Source organism: Notamacropus eugenii, chromosome 2, assembly GCF_028372415.1.
Source record: "Notamacropus eugenii isolate mMacEug1 chromosome 2, mMacEug1.pri_v2, whole genome shotgun sequence".
NCBI lineage: Eukaryota > Metazoa > Chordata > Mammalia > Diprotodontia > Macropodidae > Notamacropus > Notamacropus eugenii.
The window spans coordinates 225,718,086-225,742,143 of record NC_092873.1 but is presented as its reverse complement, the minus strand read 5'-3'; the positions used below and the strand labels follow the sequence as shown (position 1 = coordinate 225,742,143).

The 24,058-nt window shown below is 37.5% G+C and overlaps 1 protein-coding gene across 1 annotated transcript in view; it reads right to left on the bottom strand.

Moving 5' to 3' along the window:
• Positions 1-8,861: 8,861 nt before the first annotated feature.
• The window catches only part of HECA (hdc homolog, cell cycle regulator), a 50,239-nt gene continuing 35,042 nt past the window's right edge, over positions 8,862-24,058 (bottom strand). Inside the window, exons 2-4 of the mRNA XM_072643467.1 lie at positions 22,442-23,482; positions 11,731-11,885; positions 8,862-9,146 (exon numbers count right to left, since the gene is read on the bottom strand). Of these exons, the coding sequence (XP_072499568.1) occupies positions 8,982-9,146; positions 11,731-11,885; positions 22,442-23,482 (1,361 nt within the window). The 3' untranslated portion in view covers positions 8,862-8,981. The remainder of the gene's footprint in view (positions 9,147-11,730; positions 11,886-22,441; positions 23,483-24,058) is intronic.

Here is a 24,058-nt window from a genome sequence, read left to right as displayed (position 1 = left end):
CGAAAGCCCCTAAAAGGAAAGTATGTATATGACATTGATTTTCAAGCACAGTTTTCCAATATCTTACCTCAAGTGGTGTTACAAGAGCCCTCAAGCAAAATTAGTTTAAATTCACTTTAATTTAAAAAAAACTAACAATAGTTTCTTTGGGAACATGTGCATGTACACACATGTAAAATGAATTAAAAATCGGCACTTATTAAGTCAAATATATTGAATATTGAAAACTATAATACTGGAAGCCATTGTGATTGCTAGTGAGATGGAAAAGATTCGTTTTGCTAGAAGTAGTAAAACTGGTGCAAACCCAACTATGAGAGATGCATTCTAGTTTGGAACAGTGGAAAGCAGAATGAATGTAGAGTCTGAATGTCAGTTTTGCTGCTTGTTACCTTTTTAACCTTAAACAAAAGACAATCTGTTTCTTCATCTATAAAGTGAAGAGGGTAGATTAAACTGATCTAAGGTCCCTTTCATAATCTAAGTATATTTAATTCTATAACCTACTACAACATTTCTCTTGTTAAAGTCAGTTGAGAGAAACAACCCTATGCAGGGGGCATTAATTTCTCCTAGTCATTATTTTAGGTGTCTGCCATTTGGTGAACTGAGATACCTGTTCAAGATAATAACGCCTTTCATGGCACTTTCAAGTTATCATTTTCTTTCCTTTCCATAATCCTATAAGGTAGGTAGTACAAGCATAATCCTAATTTTACAAGCAAGGGAACCGTGAATATATAATGTGATTTTACTGAAGTTGTATTGTTAATATGCTGGGATAAGAACACAACTTGACAATGGGAAAAGTGTGGTATGATGATGGGTCATGGATAAATATACCAACTGGGGAAAAAAAAGGAGGGATGTGGAGGGGAGACAGTGAGTCTTTCAACCTATAGATCATGAGTTTGACCTCAATAAAGGACTCAATAAAAGATTACTGGAGAAAAGTTGCAAATATTTAGAAAGAGAAGATAGAAAGGGAGGCAGATTGGGGGAAGGGGTAATCAGAATGTATGCCACCTTGGGGTGGGGGAAGGAAGAGATGGGGAGAAAATTTGGAACTCAAAATCTTGTGGAAGTCAATGTTGAAAACTAAAAATAAATTAAAAGAAAAAAGGGGAACAGTACTCAGTAAGAGCCAGCAGGGCTTCATCCCCCACCCCATCTCCTCCACAAAAAGTGAAGTCTGACTAATCCTATTTCCTTTTCTGACAAGGTTATACAAGAATAGATGGGGAATAACATGGGCACACAATGCCTGTATTTAAAAAAGAAAAAGGATTTGACAGTTTCTAATGATATCCTTATTGACAAATCAATAACCCAGTTAAGTGGATTTGAAACTATCTTAGTAATTAATGAATCAACGTCAACCTGGAGGATAGTCTCTAGCAGAGTGTATGTGTCCCTGCCCCCATTTCATATAATATTTTTAATGATTATTTAGATGAAGGAAGAGATGGCATGGTTGCCAAATTTTCAGATGCTGAGGAGGAGTATACTGGATAGCAAGGTGGTCAAGAAAGGAACCCAAATAATTTCTATAGGTTAGCACAGTGAATTAAATTTAATAAGACATAATTGTTTTAGGAAGAAATGTTAGGTTCTATATGAACAGTTGTCCTTCTACAGGCTAGCCTCAGTTTGTCTCTAAAACCAGAACTCTTTTTTCAGGGATGCATAGCTAGTGGAAGCAGAAACATAACACCCAATTTTCGATTTTTATCAATTATACATGGATTACTTTTTTGCCTGTGATAGAAAGAACAAGTTAAGATTTCTAAATGATAAGAGGTTTCCAAACACAAAATGAGTACCTTTGCCACTACTGAACTGTCTTTCCAAGCACTCTGTTCACTGCTTTCTTTTACACATTGAAGGTCATTATCTTTGTTAGGCTTCTATGCCTGTCCTAGTGCCTTTTACAACTCCTGATCAGTCTATTCCTCGTTGTTATTCATAGGAATTTCTTTACACGTTACTGCAAAAAGTATTTCCCTGGTTTCTTTCCACCAAGGTCGTCTTTGGCTTACCATCCAGAAAATTCAACACTCTGCATGGTATCTCTCACCACTATGTATCAAAAGTCACATAACAGATCTGCACCCACATCTTGTTCCTAATTTACTCTTAGATCTCTGGCTTCATAAAAGGGCCTAACATTTTTTCTGAGTATTTTTAAAGCACCAAATAAAACAGAACATGTTTTCAACACAGATCATTTTGGTTCACATGAGTACCTGAGTAAAAATGTGTCTCTTTTAAGACTTGGGCTTTTTTTTTTCCTCTTCCATGAACTTAGCAGCAGTTCACCCTATCTTTTGCCTCTGATTTTGCTATATCAGCAGGAGGCAAAACGAAAAGATAAAAAGCAAGATAGAACTTAAATCTAAAGGTCCGAAAGGTAATGCATTGAAGAGCAAAGTGAGAAGACCAGTTTTGCCAAATAAGTTTCTTTTAATACGGTGGCAATAGGAAGGCAGATTTGGCACTCTGCAGGGAAAAGAGGGAGGAGAGAATGGGAGGAAGGGACTTAATAAGCACCTACTATGTGCCAGACACTGTGCTAAGCACTTTATAATTATCTCACCTGATCCTCACTACCACCCTGGGGAGGAAGGTGTTAGCATGATCCCCATTTTACAGTTGAGAAAACTGAAGTTGTTGATTTGCTCAGGGGCAAATAGTAGTAAATAAGTGTCTGAGGCTAGATCTGAACTCAGGTGTCCTTCACTCCTGGTCCAGTATTCCATCTACTATACCACCTAGCTAGCTCCCTCTAAAGGAATCAGTATTGCAGTCTTGAAAACGTAAGTTCAACACCTACTTCTCAGACATAATAGTTATGTAAATCATTTAATTGCCCAATTCCCTGGACAACTAAATAATATAAATTACACATGATTTGCTGATCTGCATGAGATTCATAGGTTCTAATCTCTACCTCTCCCCTCCAAAAAATGAAGGCTGATGATTCTAACTAGCTCTTTCAATTTACAGATTCAATCACCTAAAACTTCGTGGTAGAATGAGTCAAACTTCAAGGCCTGTTTTTTTTTAACCTGTGAAATCAGGATATATTTAATGTTCCCTGAGTTATTTCAAACTATGACTTCTATAGCTTATTAAATAAATTATAAATTCTATCATTCTAAATTTCATGTTAAGATATGAACTTAACTGCACATGAAGAGCCAGTCAACATGTTTTCTCCAGAAAAGTACTAGTGGTAGTTTTCATATTAATCCTAAGAAAAATACTTTTATAATAAACTAAATGAGATAGGCAGGTATGTCACTTTGTTGACTTGGAAATGATAAGCAAGCCCCAATTAAGATTTTAATTTTCTCCTCAGCAAGTTCTAGCAGTTGTTACCAAGTGAATAGTGCCTCTTTGGGCTTAATTGTATCTTACATTTGTTTAAGAATACTGGATTGAGTATCCTTTCTAGGGCTGTATCCCAAAGAGATCATAAAAATGGGAAAAATTCTCATATGTACAAAAATATTTATAGCAGCTCTTTTTGTGGTGGCCAAGAACTGGAAATCAAGGGAACGTCCATCAATTGGGGAATGGTTGAACAAGCTGTGTTATATAAATGTAATGGAATACTATTGTGCTATGATGAACAGTTAAGACTTCAGAGAAACCTGGAAAGACCTGTATGAACTGATGGCGAGTGAAATGAGAAGAACAAGGAGAACATTACACACAGTAATGGCCATAGAGTGTGAGGACTGTTTCTGATAGACTGAGCTCTTCACAGCAACACAAGGACTTAAAACATTCCCAAAGGACTCCAGGCAAAATGCCATCCACATCCAGAGGAAGAACTATGGAATTGGAACACAGAATGAAGCAGACTATTTTCCCTTATGTTATTTTGTTTTTTCCTCAGGTTTCTCCCATTCGTTTCAATTCTTCTATGCAACGACTAATGTGAAAATATTTTTAATAAGAATGTATGTGTAGAAACCACGTAAGATTGCCAGCCATATCAGGGAAGTAGGGGAGAGGGAGGTGAAGAAAATTTAAGACATATGGAAGTGATTATTGAAAACAAATTAATTAAATTAAAAAATAATAATAATACTGGACTGAGTTAGGATACATGAGTTCTAAACCTGGCCCTGTCACTGATTAGCGATGTAATCTTAGGTAAGTCACTTTCACCTAGACTCGGAAACCTTAAGTTTCTTCATCTGTGGAATAGTTATTGAATCAGCTGACTTAGGTCACCTCCAAATTTAAAATCTGGACCTAAATCAGTTGTTTGTTCATATGTGCATATATGTATATATGTACATACGTACACACATGTGTAAAGTGATATATAAAAAGATATGTACACATAAAAATTGGCACATATACATCTATGCCTACATTTTACATTATATATATATATATGTATACATACGCTCATGTGTATGTGTATATACCCATGCATATACACAATTTACATTTTCATATATATAAACGTCCAGAGCTTTCACACACATTAGTTCCAAGTAAGACTGACCAAGGTATTGATAAAAGAGGGAAGCAGGATTAGAATATAATTTAGTCCATTTCATACTTTTCCATAAAAATCCACTGAAACTACAGCATAAGCATTAGATAATCTACTTTTCTTTTATAAACCCTAGATCATGACATAACAGTGAAGATTTAAAGGTTAGAAATACCTTCTACTAAACACTGCTTACTTAACTTACCTTCAGATTTCCTTCTGATTACAGGAAAACCTTTCCTTTCCTCATATTTTTTATGGAATTTTGCTAAAGATTACATTCCTAGTAGTTACATCCCCAGTACCTAGAAACTCCAGATGAAGTATTCCTAACACTGAGACTCCCTGTAGTAAATTAGCAAGTAAAAAAACACTCTTGGAAACCAGAGGTGGAACAGAGAAAGGTCTCACAAACCCATTATCTTTCTTCCTATAAGATTCTAGACTGCTTTGTGTCTGGTTGGTTTTGCTTAGGTGTCCAAGATACGAGGAAATTTGCTTCTTGAAGATAATACAACAAAAGCACTACAAAAGAGCTTAATTTCATCTAAGTTCTCCTTTCTCTGGCCACAATGAAACCGTACACAATCAGGATAGATGTTACACAAACAGGGACCAAAGAAATGACAGGAAACCATAGAACCTCTTTTCTTCACACTTTTCTGATCAGATAACCTCCCTTGCTCAAAATTCTCATGCCAAAGAAAAAAAGACAGCACATTCACAGAAGCAACAATGTGAGGTTTTTGCAACTTTATTACTTTTTAATACAGACAGATCACAAACAGAAATCCTCTTACACCACACACAACAGTACCATAACCAAACATTTCAGTTTCATCAACATTCATTTGCTATATACATTGTCTTTCCTTTGTGAAAGTGCAATCCAAGACATCTTGACAAGAAACCTTTACTGACAAGAACACATTTCTGAGCTGGTTTTAATGGTGCCCATCCACTATATCTTCTCTCCATTGCCTGGCAAGAATAACAGTCAGCAATAAATGGAAATCAACTGGGTTAGGCAACATCCTGCTGCAGGTATGCACGCACTGAACAGTAGTAGCACTCCCCTCCCCCTCCCAGTACCCCACCCTCCCTCTCCACCCTTCCACTTCCAATCAAAATGACTGAAGGAGCCAGTTGATTAGATAAAAGAGATATGTAAACCGTGAGTCACGATCTAAGCACAGCAGAATCCAGATGATACTTAAAATGAGGCTCTTGGACTAAATGAAGGATTGATTTCTGAAGGTCAGTTATTTTAGATAGACTGTCAAATCCACATCAACATATCTGTTAGTTCTAGGTATCCCAAAATTAGTATGTCCAAACAGACTAGACCACCACATAAAAACATCCCCCCCTTTTAAATAGAGCTGTTAGTAAGTGGTGGAATTAAAGGGAGTTTTTTGGTTTTGTTTGAGAGTTGTCCTTTGTGTATTTGGGGGATCTGAAGGAAGCGGGGGAAGGGAGGAAGAAAGTACTTTAAAAAAAATAAGATTGGCATTCCACTTGGCTACATGATACAACTTCTATCTCAAGAGACAAGCACATGGTCTCTACTGCTTCAGAGGAAGTTAAGGACAGCAAGTAAGAGTGGCAAAGGCTGGGCTGAAAAGAAAAAAAGATCTGACATCAAAACTATCTTTTCATTGTACTGTGATTTACTAATGCAGAGTATTTTATGTGCTCATGATGCAACCATAAAAAACAAATAACAAAGGCCAAATGTTAAAGAAAACAAGCAAAGTCATTTTGAAGGTAACAGTTGCACTTAAATGATGTTTCACTACAGAATGTCATCCTTCTCTACCTTCCTAAGAAACACAAACTGCATTTCTCAGGTAATTCATATCCCTTAACCCTTAATGCTTTTTCTCTCTCCCCCCCACCCCCAATACCCTGCCTCCATAACCCTTTCACTCCTCCCCTATGTCTTTAGTGGACATATTTCTTATTCTTATCAACATTCTGATCAATGAGAAGTAACTCAGGCAGCTTACTTTGTGAAAAAGTTAAGGAATATTAGTTTAGTTGGTTGGCAAAGACATTTACTGACAGCTGCTGTATCCCAGCTTTATTTTATACTCTAAAACAGAATTTCCTTTTAGGCAACAGCAGACTGCTTGAAGGCCAATAGTAGCTTTAAAATTCTAGAACGGCAGAATGTATTATCTTTTTTCCAAAAAGGTAATAAATACATAAATTTGCCTACAAATAGAGAATCCATAGCATCCTGATTTCATCACAGTGCCTTGCACATAAGTGCTTAATAAATTTTTGTTGACTTGAATGGAATTCATTTTTAAAATAAAAGCTAAAAAAGGAGACTTTATCCATTTATAGTCAAAACTTGGCATATTGTTTTTCAAAGGCCTGGGAAAAAGAAAACATAAAGGAAAAAATATGGTTTTAGGGAGAATTTACTTAGTATGTCCCACAGGAATATTTTAAGCAGGTTTTACTGTAAACTCTGTAGGGGAAAAAAAATGTACTGTAGAAACTTTACTCTTTAGTCTCTGAAACAATGTCCAAATGGTGCTCTTAAGACAGAGAAGTTCTTTGAAAATTTAGGTTTCTGCACCTGATATGCTCAACATCAAAACTGTTCATAATTATAGCTTTGTGTCTTAAAGACAAATATTCACAGTCTGCTCCCCATAAACCTTTTGGTTCAATCAAATATTGGCAGACTAAGTACAGTCTTTGGCCTCATGCAAACATTTCAAGTATTTTCCCCATGGTGAAACATTTTTCAGACCACCAAACTGGCTAAAGCAAAGCACATCTGGAATCAAACAGAGCTAAGAGATAAAGGACACCGGATAATGCTTTTGATCCTCCAATGCTGCTGCCTTTCTACTAGGTATCAAACATTGTCTGTGGTACATGTGCAACTCACTGGCAGTAAAGTCTCAACAATGTTAAATGAAAACCCAAACCTGGTTCCTCTGGGAATATAAAACTGGTATAAATTGATTAAGCACTACAAAATGTTCAAATAAACCCTGATTCTAACTTTCAATCAAGTGTGTGACAATGTTTCTGGTGTTCTTTGGGACTATTTACCTCAACACACTTGAAATGACCACAATACTAAGGTCATACTTGAAATTAGTAAATTTTTTTGTTTTGAAACAGCACATTCTATGTCAAAATCTATACTTTTTGAAAGGGAGGGAGGGGGCTATGATTCCTTCTAAGGTCACTAACAGGGATCTAAGGCTTTTAGAAATCTTCAATTGAAGTCTGCATCTTAGAAAGACAAAAAACCCAACTTTCTAAATGCTTAATATTTCTCTAGTAAAGCCAATGAGGTATTGCAAAAATCCTTAGAAGAATAACATCTTAGTGTATGCCTCTTATTAATAGCAATAACCTTCCCATGTGAAAAGGATAAATCCCAAATAGAAATATTAGCCCTTTTTTTCTTTAACACCCTCTCCCACCCTGACTCTGGTCAAATATGCAATTTTAGAAGGCTTAGCATTAACTAGGCAAGACAAGGCCATAAGTCACTCCTCAGAAATTATGGCACTGACTCCTTATGAAGCTCACCAGCATTTTCAAGGATCATGGCTGTGAAGTTCACCTGCAAAACACCAGATGCCACCACTAACTTGCAACTGGTACAAACCTGTATTTGTGAAGACCACACTACTGGTGAATTTCCCAGAGTTTTAACCACACAGCTCTGCAGCCCTGCCTTCCTGAACCAGGGTGCATCAATACAAGCCATTTAATATGCTCTCCAGGTCATGAGAAAACCTTGCCTAAAAACATCTGCTCCACAAACAGCTTCAAACAGATGTTTCATAACTTGGAACTTAATTCTGGTAGGAATCACTTGACCTGACTGCTAAACTACAATACTGATGAAAACAGTGCACCAGGGCCATTTCCAAATGATCTGTCAGTGAAAGTAAATTCCATGTCAACGTTTACTGCAAAGCACTATGCCAAGATGTAGACTCAAACACTGTTTTGCCTCCTGGCATAGATTTACATTCACATGTCACAAAGTTTTCCCAAACCCCTGGGAAAATCTGAAAATAGATCAGCTGGAACTGTCTATCATTTTAGTAAGGGCTTCTTCCTACCTCCTCAAACTGCTGGACTCTACCATGTGATCAGTACCCACACCATCCCTTCCCTAAAATCTCCCCACCCTCCCTGTCATCTTTTAACTTAAAGCTCTATCAAAGACAATCAGTGATGGTGATCCCCCTCCCCAAAACTCACAAGGTTACTCACTGGGGCTCAGGCCCTGACCACTAACTAAACACGTAGGTGTCAAAGGAGGGTGCAGGGTTGGTCCCCAGTTTTAGTAACATCCACATATAAAGAAATTCTTCTTTAAATTAGAAAAGAAACCAATGTCAACAGAGTGTTTCCTATAAAAGATATGTAATAAAGTAGTAATACCCATAAAATAGCTATTACTAAAGCAAAGCTTTCGTCAATAAGCCTCCAGAACTTTAAAAGAAGAAAATGGCTTCACGAAGTGGTAGTCTAGGTTCCCACAATGTGGGCACTGCTGGACATTACTGTATTCTGAGAAATACTGCATTCCAATCCGTACATCTATGACTGGCTTTCCACAATGCTTACAGTTCAGTCGGGCCTGTAAAGGGAGAGAAAAAGAAAGACCTGTGAATAGAAGCTCTCTGTGTTCTTCCTTTCCATAAAAGATTAAAATTAAAATGAATTGCAAATACTAGATAAGTGTGACCCATAAAACTATATGAGCAAGCAGCTAAGCTAAGCTTACTTCCTCTGGAATGGAGGATACATACATTACCCATTCCTCACCCCCAAAAAACCACACAGGATATGAGAAATGAGTCATTCAATTCTGGAGAGTTTCATATTTGTATTCTTTTTGATACTTTTAGTGAATAAAGGGAAAATTAAGTTCTCCCAATTTCTTTCTAGTGGCATAAAATGCTGCTTGTAAATTTCATGACGTTGGCAAGAACACAGAATGGAATCGTGGGAATAGCAGAGTCAAACACTGGATAAGGTGCTGTATTTGAGAGTCAAGAAGACCTAGGTTCAGATTCCACCTAAGACACTTAGACAAGCTGTGTGATTTTGGGTAAATCATTCAGCCTTTCTGTGCCTCAGTTTCCTCTTTTTAAAAATGAAGTTGACTGTACGACCTCTGAAATCTCTTCTAAGTAAAAACTAAGATCCTATGACTACAAGGCTCTTAAATGAAAGATCCAAGCAACTTATCTGAATAATCCAGGACTTGCAAGTAACCTTCATGTAAGTATCTCAATAATGAAGACCTTCACTGAGGTAGATTCATACTAAAAACATTCACTGGCAAAGGCAACCAAAACAGATAGCCTGCCATAGCACTAGTGTAACCATCTCCAAGACAAAACTACCTGTAAACATACCCACATCTCTGAATATTACTGAAAGAAAGATTCAAAGAAAATGTTTCTATTTGTCCCTCTTCTTGTTTTGAATTCTCTCCCAAAATGTTATGGCTGTTTTTAAAAAAATGCTTCCCTTATAGGATGACATTTTCATAAGTTAATAATGTATGAGATTAGTAGTGTCTTCACATGAAAGAGCTAATTAATAAGTGTACAGTTTGGTAATTAGTTATTTTCCCTCCTCATTGGGAAAAAAGGAAAATTCAAATTTAAGTTGTAATTATAAAAACTATTAAGCTATGAACAGTAGAAGCAACCTGAAGCTGTCATCTGTGTATATAGGCTTTTAGCCTGAAAAAAATTCCATTACCCAGAACTTTAAATCAGTAGGTTTAGTAGCTTGGGGTAGTAGAAAGAGCTCTTGTGAGAGCTGAGTTCTAATCCTCACTTGGCCACAAGCCAGTGATATAACTTCTATGACCAGTTTATATAACTGAGCAAATCAGTTTCCCTCAGATTTCAGTTTCCTCATATATAAAATGAAGGGGATGGACTAGATGGCATCTAAGATTCCTCCTAACTCCAAAATTCTATAAAGTAGGTTTAATATATTTTTTTTTGTTTCTTTAAAGGATACAAACAAATCTTCATTTCCTTTATATCTCTCAATTCATAATTACCCTTAAACTATTCCAAGTAGATGGATGACTCCATATTTACTATGCTTCCCATTTACCACCATAGCTCCCTGTACCTTTTAATTTCCTTTAACTTTAGTTTCACCTCTAAAAAGAACTAGTGATTCCTTCCTTTCTCAACTAATAGAGAGCTGTTATGAGGAAAGTATTATAAAACTATAAAATTACAACACAGAACTAATATTACACCAAAATATTGCTTGAAGAAACTTTAAGACAAAGAGCCAGGCACACTGCTAGGTCCTAAGGACATAAAAACAAAAATGAAACAATTCCAGACCTTAGGGGGCTACATCTTCGCAGGGCAGTCACTATATAATTGCTCTCTATGACCTTTCCAGATTTCTTACAGTCCCCCGACTGTAGCTTTCTAGAGAAAATTCAGTAGAATCACTACCTCAGACCTCTTAAACTATTTATCTTAGGGTTAAAATTCATCTGAGAAAGGAGTTTATCTTTCATGTTTCTCATAAACCTCTGAACTTCAAATTAAAGTTGAAGATCTCGCCAACCTAGAACTCACAGAGATGCAGAAGTCTATATTCTGATGAATAATTAACAGTAAAGGCATTTTCTTTTCAAAATCATTTTATTTCTTAGAAGAATAAGATTGGTAATTTATAAAAGGTTATGCAAAGTTACTTTAATGAAAAATTATATCTTATATTTTATAAGAAAATAAAACTTTTCTATTCCCATTAAGTGGCAACTACTTGAAGACTGACAATTAAATAGCAATTGTTTATTATTTTTTTTAAAAAGCATTAGAAATTACAAAAGATGTTTCTAAGCAATCCAATCAAAATTTTTTTGTGAATTACTTAAATTTATTCTGCCATATTAATCATTTCCTCCTCTCTGGATGTTAGTGAATTGAAGGATTCCCCATAGGCATCAAAAACGCATTGGAACGATTACTATTAACTTCCTTAACTCTTGGAAAATGTGGAAGCACCACTTGCAAGCTACTGAAGCTGCTTCTTCACATTACTCTACTTCCATGCACAGTAAAAACTAAAACGATTCAAATGTCTACAGTAATACTACAGAGTCACACATAGCTGACATAGGAAACAGAAAATTGACACAACTTGTTGTTCTGTTCAAGAGGGATACCAACCTGACAACATGGAGAGGCTGCCAAAATGTCATAGGTATACATGGTACCCAGCTGGTGCCAGCTTCCATCCCATCGAGACTTGCACTTGATGCAGATTATTTTATGAACCCCCTCTAAGCAGTCTACACATACAGCATACAGATGCATAAGCCTCCCTGTAAATAAAAAATAAAGAATTCTGAAGGCACTCACATTCTAAATTTTTTTTCTCTCACAGAATGAAAAGTGTTGCTCTCCTTTGTCCACCAATCAGCTATGAAGCAGATTCTTAAAAGTTAGATTTCATGGATTCAAGGAAACATAAAAGCAAAATACATTACATCATCATGTGCTCCAAGAATGTCCTCTTGTGAGAATAGAAGTAATTGGAAACAGGATAGGATGGAGGGAAATATAGTCAGTCTTGTATAACGCGACTATTATGGAAGTCATTTGCAAAACTACACAGATTTGGCCAATATTGAATTGCTTGCCTTCCAAAGGGAGGGGGAGGGGAGGGAGGGAGGAAAAGAAGTTGCAACTCAAAAGTTTTAGGAATAACTGTCAAGTACTGTTCTTGCCGCTAGGAAATAAGAAATACAGGTAAAGGGGTATAGAAAGTTATTTGGCCCAACAGGACGGAGGAGAGGATGGAGACAAGGGCAGAGAGGAATGATGGAGAAGAGAGCGGAGTGGAGATGGGGGCAATTAGAATGTTCGGTGTTTTGGGGTGGGGGGAGGGGACAAGGGGGGAGAAAATTTGGAGCCCAAAAATTCTGTGAAAATGAATGTTAAAAGTGAAATAAAAAAAAAAAAAAAAAGAATGTCCTCTTGTTACTGGACAGTGAACTGACAACCACATCAGCAGGCCACATGCTTTGAGCTGGTACACAAAGTTAAACTGATTTTTCTCAATAGTGAGAATGGTTTAGGCTAAGCTACCCTTTGAGAACAGGCATTTCTAGGACAAAAACTTCAGTTTGGGGCTACTCACCTTTTTCTCTGCAGAAAATTAACATGACCATACAAAGAAAACCTGAAACATTAGATTCACCAGTCTAAACAACTAAGCTGAAATAGAGAGTGGCACAATGCACAAAGTGCTGGACATAAGAATCAGGAAAACCTGTGTTCTGTCTCTGAAACTAACGGGTTATACGACCATAAAAAAGTCCCTTGACCTCCCTGAGCCTCAGTTTCCTCATCTGTCAAATGGGAATAATAACACCAATAGTACCCACTTTGCCAAGTTTTCATGTGGTGCTTTGGCGTTTGCAAAGAGCTTTTCATAATTTTTTCATTTTATCCTTAAAACAATCCAGTAAGGTAAATATCATTTACAAAGGGTAGTGGTTTAAGACTTTCCTAGTCATCAATGACCTGGATGCTGCCCTAAAGTGAGATGTACTGCTGTAAAAAAGACATTGCTTTTGTACTCTCGGTCAAAATGCAAGCCTAGAGCCCAGAAGTTGTAGTGCAATCAACAAAACCCCTTATTGGACAGTTCCCTTCTATTTATTTTCTTCTTTCCTGATATAATTTTTAAGGATTCATGGGATCAATCAACAAGCATTTATTAAATGTCTATTGTATTTTAAGCACTATTCTAGTTGCTAGGAATTAGGCTCATAGATTTAGCACTAGAAGAGACCTTAGAAACTTATCTGGAACCATCCCCTCACATTTTATAGATGAGGAAAACTGAGGTCAATGTTATTTTCATTGTAAATCTTAATTCAGTTTTTCTTCTGCATATTTTCTCCCTCTTCCATCCTAAATTTCAACTATCCATTTGTCTTCAACTATTCATTAGGCCCCTTTAATGAATAGAGCTCTCTATAAATGAACACATTTGCATGGTAATGAATAACCTTGATTTTAATGAAACTTCTTACATTTCAATCAATACATGTAGTCTGTATGTACTGTCAGGACCCATTTCAATAAAAGAAAGATGCATGTATGACAATACATGTCAGAATAAGAAAAAAAGTTGTTATTAAGGTCTTACTTTCAAGAGACTGGCTTCCTCATATGATAAAATATTCCAGAACTCTCCCATTACACTGTCACCTGCATTACAGGTAAAACAGTGTTAGGATAATACCTTCCTAGTAACTGACACTACAGAACCAGACTCCAAAAACCATTTGACTTGATACTGAATTACTTGCCATAGCAGGCAATATAATGAATGGCAAGGTGCCAATATCCCACGTGCCTGTATTAAATAATCTGAGAAAGACCAATCAGTCAAAAAGCATTTATTAAGAACATATATTCTGATAGGTGAGACATAAATAATTAGGTATATAAGAGACACAGAGCTCATTAAAAAAAAACCCCGAGGAAAGACAGAGCCTGGTAGAGACAGGCTTGTGGAAGGTAGGACTTAAGGTGAGACTTGAAGGCAGGAAAACCAAGAGGTAGAGATGATGAGGGACAGCACTTAAAGATTATGGAACAGCCAAAGAATTAAGATGAGAGACGGAGTGTCAAATGAACAAGTACGCCAGTGTAGCAAGAGCAGAGAATAAAGTGTAAGATCGTAAAAGTAGGAATTGGGCCAGTCTGTGAAGGCTTTAAATATACTGGGTCCTTTAAAAAGGACCTTATTTTTGATCCTGGAAGTAATGGAGAGCCACTGACACTGACTGAGCTGGGAGGGGACCATGGGGGAACAGAAAGGGTGGTGACAGGTACATGCCTTAGCTTTAGCAAAATCACTTTGGTAGATGAGTGGAAGAAGGGACTGGAGCAGAGAGTTGAGGGATGAAGACCAATTAGAAGGCTATTTCAACAAAGTGACTAGAAGTAGAGAAAAGAAGATGTATACAAGAGTTCTTAAGGCAGAAACAGTAAACTCTAGTTTTGGACTGGATATGTGGGACAAGTGAGAAAGGAGTCAGGGAAACTATGGTTTCAAATGTGGGTGAGTCAGAGAATAGTAGTTTCCTCTATAGTAATAGAGAAAATCAGAAGAGGGGAGGGTTTTGAGGGAAAGATGATGACTTCTGTTTTGGACATGCTGATGCCTATATTTCTTGGATAAAGGACATCCAGTTTGGGATGTCCAAAAGGCAGTTGGTCACAGAGGTCTATAGCTCAAGATAAAGTAGGACAAGATAATATGGATCTAGGAAATCATTGTATAAAGATTGTATAAAGATAACTGAACCCAAGAGAACTGATGAGATTTCTGGCAGTCTAGACCAAAAAGAGAAAAGCGCCCAAAACAGAGACTTGTGAGATATTGTTAGTGGGTAGGCCACTAATAATGAACCAGAAAAGGAGCCTGAAAAAGAGAGTGAGACAAGTAAGAGGAAAACCTGGAGAGGAAAGTATCCAGGAAGAGAGGGTGATCAACAATTATCAAATGCTACACAAAGATCAAGAATGATGAGAACTGGCAAAAAAGTCATTAGATTTGGCAATTAACTTTGTAGAGAGCAATTTCAATTTAATGATGTTAGGTTGAAACCCAAATTGCAGAGGATTTAGAAGAGAATAAGAAAAGTAGGCTTTCTCAAGGAGTTTAGTTGAGAAGGGAAAGAGAGATGGAATGGCAGCAGAAATGGAAAGATCAAGAGAAGGTTTTTTTAAGGATGTGGAGGCAATATGGACATTTTTGTAGGCAGTAGGAAAGGAGTCGGGAGATAGACTGAAGATAACACAAAGGGTAGGTGTGATAGTGGGAACAATCTGCTAGAAAGGGTAAGAGGCGATAGAAAGAATTAAGGGTTCATGGAGGGTTTGTCTTCTCTACTTCTTCAAAGACAAGAGCTAAGGCAAAGACATCTGAGTCACTGTGAAATGAAGAAGAGGAAAGATCCCTGAAGATGCTTATGTGACATTAATTTTAGGCACTACAGGCAAAATTTTGGTTATTTCCTACTTAACCACCTGACCAATCTCCACTTAAATCATGAGTGCAGAAACTCTCCCCCAAGGCTGATTTAACTGTCTTTAAATAAACAAATAAATAAAATTAATGAAAGACTTAAGTTAAATTTTTGATTCTAGGGAGCATATGTAGGAATATCTTTCTCAAGAAGGCAACAATCTCCCTCCTCAGAAAAGAAGGCAATAATACTAGGACAAATTCTATTTCGAGTTATCTACATACAAAAAGACACCCTGATTTGCTAGAGTGTTTTTGCAAGTTTAGTTAATTCAGTGGAAAGAATATGGGATTTGGAGTCAGAGAACCTAAATTTAAATCCTAGTTCTAGTAAACTACCTGTGTGATTTTGGGCAAGTTATTTTACCTTCTGGGTTTTTGTTTCTCAATATGTAAAATGAGGGGGTAAGACCAGAAATCTTTAAGTTCTCTTTGGGATCTGATATTCTATGATCCCAGTAAGTCTGACCAATAAAGTAATAAACTAATAAAATTTCTACTCCTAATATTTCTTGCAGTTCAATCTTCTAACTGTGCCTCAAAATCAAGTAGCTATATATATATCTATAGATATGTATACACGCACATATATATATATATATATGAATACACACATACCCACAAATCTGTTCAAAGAAAATTCCAGATATGGCTTTCTCAAACTCAAACCTAAGAAGCCTGAACAATACTCCCATCAACTACAGTGAGTATACTACAAATTTTCATTTTGTTAATTATTATTTAACCAGCAGTAAGAAGTGATCGTTTTTCTATTATATTTTTAATGAATTATTAAATTAGGATTAAGGGTTTTCCCTTCTAGGTCCTCATTCAGGTACCAGATCCCTGTGGATCAGTTAGTCTCTGAAAGACACTGCTGACAGATGAGATCGCCCAAATCCTCCAGTTACATGCTCTGTGATCTTGGGCAGGACCCCACCCAACTAGAAGACCTTACAAACAGAATTAATTTTTGGTGATTACTTAATCTTGCCCCTTGTTAACTGTTCACCAATCAAGGTTGATTTTCACATCAGGGGTACATTCTTTTCCAAAGGTATTTAAGCATTTAAAGATCTCCATAGTTTGGTCTTTGGTTACTGAGAAAAATCAATGACTGTCAATTTATTATCAGCTAGCCTAATTAATAAATTGACTCTCAAGCTTTTCATTCATCTTAGTTGTTATAAGGAAAAGAATTTCACAGACATCTTACAGAATAGGGAGGGTCCAGGTAGATTATGCTGTGGAATAAATAATTTTTAAAATGAACAAAGTTCCCCAGAGATATCTATTATTTCTTTTCTGTATAAACTGTTCTCTCCTTTCCTGACTCATGGTGAAAAAAAATCATGGTCCAAAGTTCCAAATTCCCTATATCTAATTTGGGAACTAGAATCATCTCTTACATTTACATGCCCTTTTTTCTCTGAATCAATAAACGTACTTTTATGTACAAGGCTCATAAAAACTACAAAGCAGCTAAACTCACCTCTCACCTCCTTTACTGTTACAACCCTTCATACCTATTAAGTAAAGACACCATTCTACTTTGGATAAGAGAATGCGGGATCTTAAAGGAATCTTTGTTGAGGTAAAACTGCCCCGTCTCCGTAAGTGAACATTACAAGAGTAACTCTTGCAGCACTAGGGAAAGCTACTGGATTAAAATTTGCAATTTGGGGCCTAGAGTCCAGGGATAAAGAAGTGAACCTAGGAGGTCTTTAATATTTCTAATGTGGAAAGTGCTCACTTGAAACCTCATCATGATAGAATTAGGTAGAATGAAGGGTTAACTGACAAGGGAAATGCTTAAGGGGCTAGGAGGTGGTGGTCACTCCAAGGGAGCAAACTTCAGAATTTTGAGCTATATCCCCATCCTAACCAGAAAGGCTTACAGGATATGCAGGGAAGGGCATGCACTGCAGCCACTAGCCATGCTTCTTCCCTCTAGATCTTTCCTCTCCCTTCTTGATCATGGATGCATTCCACGGGCATGGCCCTGGGGCCACAGAGAGGAAGTCATATCAGGAAGCACAGCTGGCAGCTAAAAGGCAGTTACAGTTGTAAGAGCACTGCATGTGGAGGAAGGTAAAACTGAGTCTGAGTCTTGCCTCAAACATTCAATGCCCGGCAAATCACCTAACCTTTCTGAGCTTCAGCTCAATTTCCTCCTTCATTTCTCATCTCAATTAATCTTGCTCAGTTTTCTGATCAGTAAAATGGCAATAATGATAACACTTTCCTCTAAAAATTATTGTTAGGGTTGAATGAGATAATATGTAAAGAATTTTAAAAACCTTAACATTCTTCTATAAATGCAAGTTACTGTTATTCATAACATTATACCTGATGGCCCAATAGCATGTTAAGCACTGAAGACACCAAGGAGGGCTGTGTCAGAATGCAACAGACTTCTCTATTAATCGGTGAATGCTTAAGAATGAACTGTTTAAAAACTCTGGCCTAGAATAACTTTCCAAATTTGTAGCCATGTTATAACATATTCTGAGCAGAAAATTACTCAAGAGTGTTTCAAATTTCTAGAAGCTAGAGTTGATATTCCCAGTGCAAAAAAACCTGGCAGGCTCTCTTAGGGATTCATAAACTTGTTTTTTAAAAACACATTTTGATAACTTTTTCTATAAAATTGGTTTCCTCTTTATTCTTATGTATTTTATTTTCTTCATCTAAAATAGATTATTCTGAGAAGGGGTCCATGGGCTTCAGCAGACTGCCCAAGAGGTCAATGACACCAAAAAAGTTAAGAGTTTCTGTTCTAAAGGGAAAAGGTCCAAAGAGTTGGAAAAGGAATGTAATGTTCCTTTCCTAAAGAAATAAAGAAGAACCTCACTGGGGAAATCTTATTGCATTCTAAAAACAAAACATGTTTCTTGAAGTCAAGACATAGATGGGAGCTGAGTTGGGAAGGCAGGGGTACAGAAGGAAAGGACAAGTGTTTCAATAAAGCAAAATCAACTCAAGATTTTGAAAACAATGCAGCTTAGAACAAAAGTGTATCTATTTTGTGTTAGAATTTCAAATAAAGTATCTTAAAGAATACCTAATAAGGATACAATGGTAAATGAAAGAATTTACATCAGCATTCTAGAAATGGAATCTCAACAGAATTAAGAGGCCATCCTCCCAAAAAAATGGTAACACTTGTGCTACTGGCAAGTTTGTGGGCACTAGACTTAACACTCTGATGTTTGAACAATTGTATCATAATTAGCTAACCTACTTTAATGTTCTTGTGGTACACTAATAACACCTTCATTTTTCATAACCAGGTCCTGAAAAGGTTGAATGCCTGCAAAGAGCAGGCACTTAAAATGTAATTGAATCTGTTGAATAACCAGTGAGTTACGTCCTCCAACTGTCTCACTGAACCCAAGTGTTCTTACCCCCAGGGTTCTATACTTTCCTTTCTTACACTCAACAACCACCTTGGTAAGCACATATTACCTTCATAACTTTAGCCACCAACATGATACAGATGATTGCCAAATATGTACTTCCAGTATATTCTGAATTTCAGTTGCTTATTTTTGACTACCTACCAGTACTGATCAATGTTTGGGTGTTTCATCAACATCTCAAATTAAGTTTAACAGCTCTTTCTTCCAAAATTCATCCCATTTTCCTAACTCTCTCATTTCTCCCTGCCTATTCAATCAGTTGCCATTTAAGTGGCATCACTTAAGTCCTATCACTTAAACCTCCATAATATCTCTTGTATGCACTCCCTTCACTTTTTATTCTGCCATCACTATGGTCTAGTTAACACTCTCATCACTTCATGCTCAGGTTATTGCAATAACCTACTAGGTGGTCTCCCTGCCTCAAATTTCCCCTTGCTGTAGTCTGTCCTCCATTCAACTGTCAAACTGATCTTCCCAAAACACAAGTCTGATCATACCATCACCCACTTGGCAAATTCTAGTGGCCAAATAAAAATTATCTGCTAAGCATTTAAAGCCTTTCATAACCTGGACCTTTCCTACTTTGCAAATCTTCTTATAGCTCCTTCTCTCCACTTATTATCCAGTTGAACACTGGTCTTCTTGCTGTTTATTGTACAAAACATTCCCATCTCCAGACTCCAGGCATTTTCAGTGACTATGCCCTGTATCTGGAACTCTCCTTTCTCCCCTCCATCTGCTGGTTTCTTTCAAGACTAAGCTGAAGTCTCACCTTCTATAAGAAGTCTTTCCCAATACTACTTAATCTTAATGCCTTCCCTCTATTATTTCTAATTTATCCTACATATACCTTTCTTGGACATACTTGTTAACCCCATTAGACTCTGAGGTCCTTGAAAGCAAAGACTGTTTTACTGCCTTTCTTTGTATCTCTAGCACTTAGCACAGTGCTTGGCATGTAGTGGGTGTGTAATAAATGCTTGATGACTTGACTTGACTTCTGTTGATAGTACTACATTTCTCTCTGTATCCTAGGCTAGAAATCTTGGGATCTAACTCCTTCACTTTTGTCCCCTGCCACGAAGTCCTATAATTTCTTCTTTCAAAATATTTCTGGCATTTATCCTTCTCTATTCATAATTTCAAGACCCTAATTTGTATAGTAATCAACTTTCACCTCCATTAATGCACTAACCTCCTTATCTGTCTCCATTCTCTCTCCTTTCCATCAAGTCATTCTATACACTGCTACTAGATTAATTTTCCTAAAATATGACTTTCATAATGGCACTCCTTTCAATGGTGCCCCAACACCTGCAGGATAAAATTCTAAATCCTTAGCTTATCACTCAAGACCTCCATAATCTGACCCCAACCTATCTCTGGCTCACTGCTTCTAAATGAACTGTCCATTTCAATCAAATATCTCTTCAAGTTTCCTGAAAATGGCATGAATTTTCCCACATCTGTTGTTCTGCTCCCATTTCTCAATCTATCAACCTTTCTACCCCAAATCCTACCTCCCATCAAAGGTTCAGCTCAACTCTACCTTTAAGAAAAAGCTTTCCCTGATTTACCCCAAGTCAAAGCAATCTTTATCTCCTCTGAATATGTCCACATTATTTATGTGGCATTTCTTTACATTTGGCTTTCAAGGACCTCACAGTCTGATGGGGGAGAGAATTCTTTATTACTTGGAAACAGGAGCACATTATCTTAGATTTGGATCTAGAAAACATTTTGAGGGTTCTCTCATTCAACCCTTTCATTTCAAATGCAGAAACTAAGGTCCAGATAATTAAACCCAAAGTCACATGCTACAGTCCAAACTGAGTTTCTAACTACAAATGCAATGCCCTTTTTATTGTACCACAAATTATATGTATCTGCTCTCCCCAAATATATTCTTATCTGTTTGGGGGAATGGGCCATTATTACAGTACCTATTACTGAGTAGGCACTCAGTAAATACTTAATTGAATAAAAATTTGGGTTTAGCAAGAAAGGGTAGAGGTTGACCCCACCCATGTGCTCACATGGTTCATGAGATTACAATCTCTCAATGCTTTTTCTGTCTAGGCCTTAATCCAACCTATCTTCGTGTTTTATTTGAAATGGAAGGTTTCTCAAATACAGAGAATTCTTTTGATTTTTCTTGAGGATTAAGAAAAACAAAAAGTCCCTGCAGGTTCATATAGTCAAAAGGAGCTTCTCTTAAGCCATTTTCACAATAGTCTTTAATAGTCCCAAATTTTGCTAATCCCTACTTCTCAAGGCATCCTTAAATCTACTTTACCAGAATTAAAACCTCTTCAAGCCTTTCTAGCCCTCATCTTCCTCAATCTTGATGCTGAGTGGAACAGATTCAGTGAAGACTTCTCAGAATGTGAATTCTTCTCCCAGAGGGTAAAGGAGACCGAGAGGCTCAGGTTACAGGGCCTTCAGAGTTGAGTAATTCCCATATAAGGATATAGGCTATGTAGTATATTAGGATCTCAATGACTGGATAAAATTCGCTAACTTTTCAATGCCTAATTTGCATGTGCCTAAGCAGTCAGCAGTCCTCAAACAGGTCCGCATCATTTACATATACTCTCAATGCCTTCATTTGCATGTGCCTTATTTACATGTACTCTCAATGCTTTATTTGCATATGTTGACCTGTATTTTTGCGGGCTTTGTAACGGACAGGGGGGAGGGAAATTGAACCGGATTTCAAAGGGGATTGGCTAGATTTCACGCTTAGAATGTAAGACCACATTTCTCAGCCAATGAGAATAATGGTCAGTGGTGGGAGGGGTTTTCACGTTAGAGTCTATATATATCACTGCTCTGCCTATGTCTTCAGCTTCCCTGCTCCAGACTACCTGGTGAAGGGATTGCCCTGCTTCTCAAGAATCGAAAAAAGGAACTTTCTGTTAACACTTTGAGATGCCTCTGAGTAGTCAATTTGAGTAGCGGGTCTTGCCATCTCATGCAATATCATGATATGGAATGAAAAGTTTAAAGTAACTGATTATATATAGCCTTCCAGGGACATTAACAGAAAAAAAAAATTGCAACACCAGCTTATTTCCTACAAGTTGCAGAGTAAGCTATTCAATCATTCTTTGAAATCCTGCAGGATCAAAAGGGAATTGCTACACACTAACAGCCTTGAAGGAAAGCTCTCTTCACTGGAGACACAAACACAAAATGACCTTCTCCACTAAGAAAATATGCCTGTGCTGAGAAGGATGACATCAAGTTTTAAATATATTAGGTAACGCTGAAATAACAAACATTCACATGTTATCCAGTATCTGACTAGAAACAGCATAGCAATATCTAGCTAAAATGGGACACAGAAAACCAATTCCTGGGCTTTAAAAAAGGAAAAGTTGGCAAGGCGAACTAACACCTATACCTTGAAGGTGACAGGGAACATCATATTCAATTTCATCATGTCTTGATGGACTTAAGAACAGGGTTCCATCCACTAGAGGAAACTGTTCAAATACTGGGAGGGCCCGGTGGCAAAGGGCACAGTTTACAACATTTCTGTGGCTGGCACTAAGGGCAGCAAGAATGAATTTCCGTAGATCCTCCCCTTGGCCTACTTGGGCATCATCTTCCATCCTTACGTGGAAAGTGTTCAACTTGTGCCTGGGAATGTGTGCCAGGAGCTCTGAGAGATCAAGCCTCCTCAAAAATTGCACTGGAGCATCAAAATGCCCACCCCTGTGCGCTGGCAAGCCAGCTGCCCCATAGTCAAAGTGGGCATTTCGGAACATGCTCCCTCCAGCCATATTCTTTTTGTGAGGCTCCAAGTGAATGGCATTCTTTAAAAATTCCCCAAGGTATCTTGAGGAGCGGGGACCACTGAAATGGGCTGGAGAGAGAATAGAGTACCCTGTAGGAGGAGACTGGCCAGGAGAACCACAGGGAGAACGCACTCCATAGCCCCCCGCATTGACCCCTTTCTCCTGGGAGTTTTGTCTGTCCATAGAATGCCGCCGAGGGAGGTCATGACTCAGTCCTTTCTGGGCCTTGTTAAGAGGCCTGCACTTTTTCACCTCCTCCCCAGTCTCTGCCATTGGCCTCCCAGCACTCTTCTCTGACATGGACTTCTTCTTTTTTTCATCCTGCATTCGCTTTACCTGGTACCAATCCGTATCTTTCTTCAAGTGACCCTGTCCACAGCGGCAAGAGCAGAAACGAAAGGCCAAGTCATATCCCTTCTTGGTCCACATGTTCTGGCGACACTGCTTTTCATTCCAACTCCGTGCTCGGCCAATGCAGTTAAATTGGACCAGGATACTGCTTTCCCACTCATAAAAACACTGAAGATGCATCCAGGTGCTGTAAGGGCAGTGCTCATTATTGCAGACCACCTTCTGGTAATCGTCCTTGTCAAGATCAACTGGCCTTCCAAAGCTGCAGATGAGTGGTGTGGCACAAGGTGCTTCTGAGGAAAACAAAACAGACAAGTCAACGAGGGATGAACACTTACTGCTGCTCACGTTACACTACACTGAGCTTTATGTTGATGCATATTCTGAGATTAAAGCTATCATTCTGACTCATCCTGATAAAACAAAAGATATAGTGAAGGTTTTGCAACTGAGCCAAAAAATATATATACAATGAGAAAGCACTTTGCTCTAGTTTTATGTTTCATGGACACTCCTAACTCTGGGGAGGGAGAAAAGATTCTGCTATTTATAGGTAACTATTCATGAACTTGAGAACATCAAATTCTCCAAATGGTAACTAGATGTGTGTCAAGACTAGTAGTATCTGGTATGTTTTCCTGACATGTTTTTATTCAATCATGTTCACTATTTTTTTTTTTTTTAACAAAAGTCACCACAGAGAACAACATAGTAAGCATATATAATTGCCAGTCATGGTCAAGTCATACCAACACAACTGGCAAAAATGAATCTAAAGAAGGCAGGTACCCAACTCCTACAATCAAAACAGCATTCCTATAAGACTACCTCATGTTCATTCCTTGCACAAGGAAACATATCACTGACAT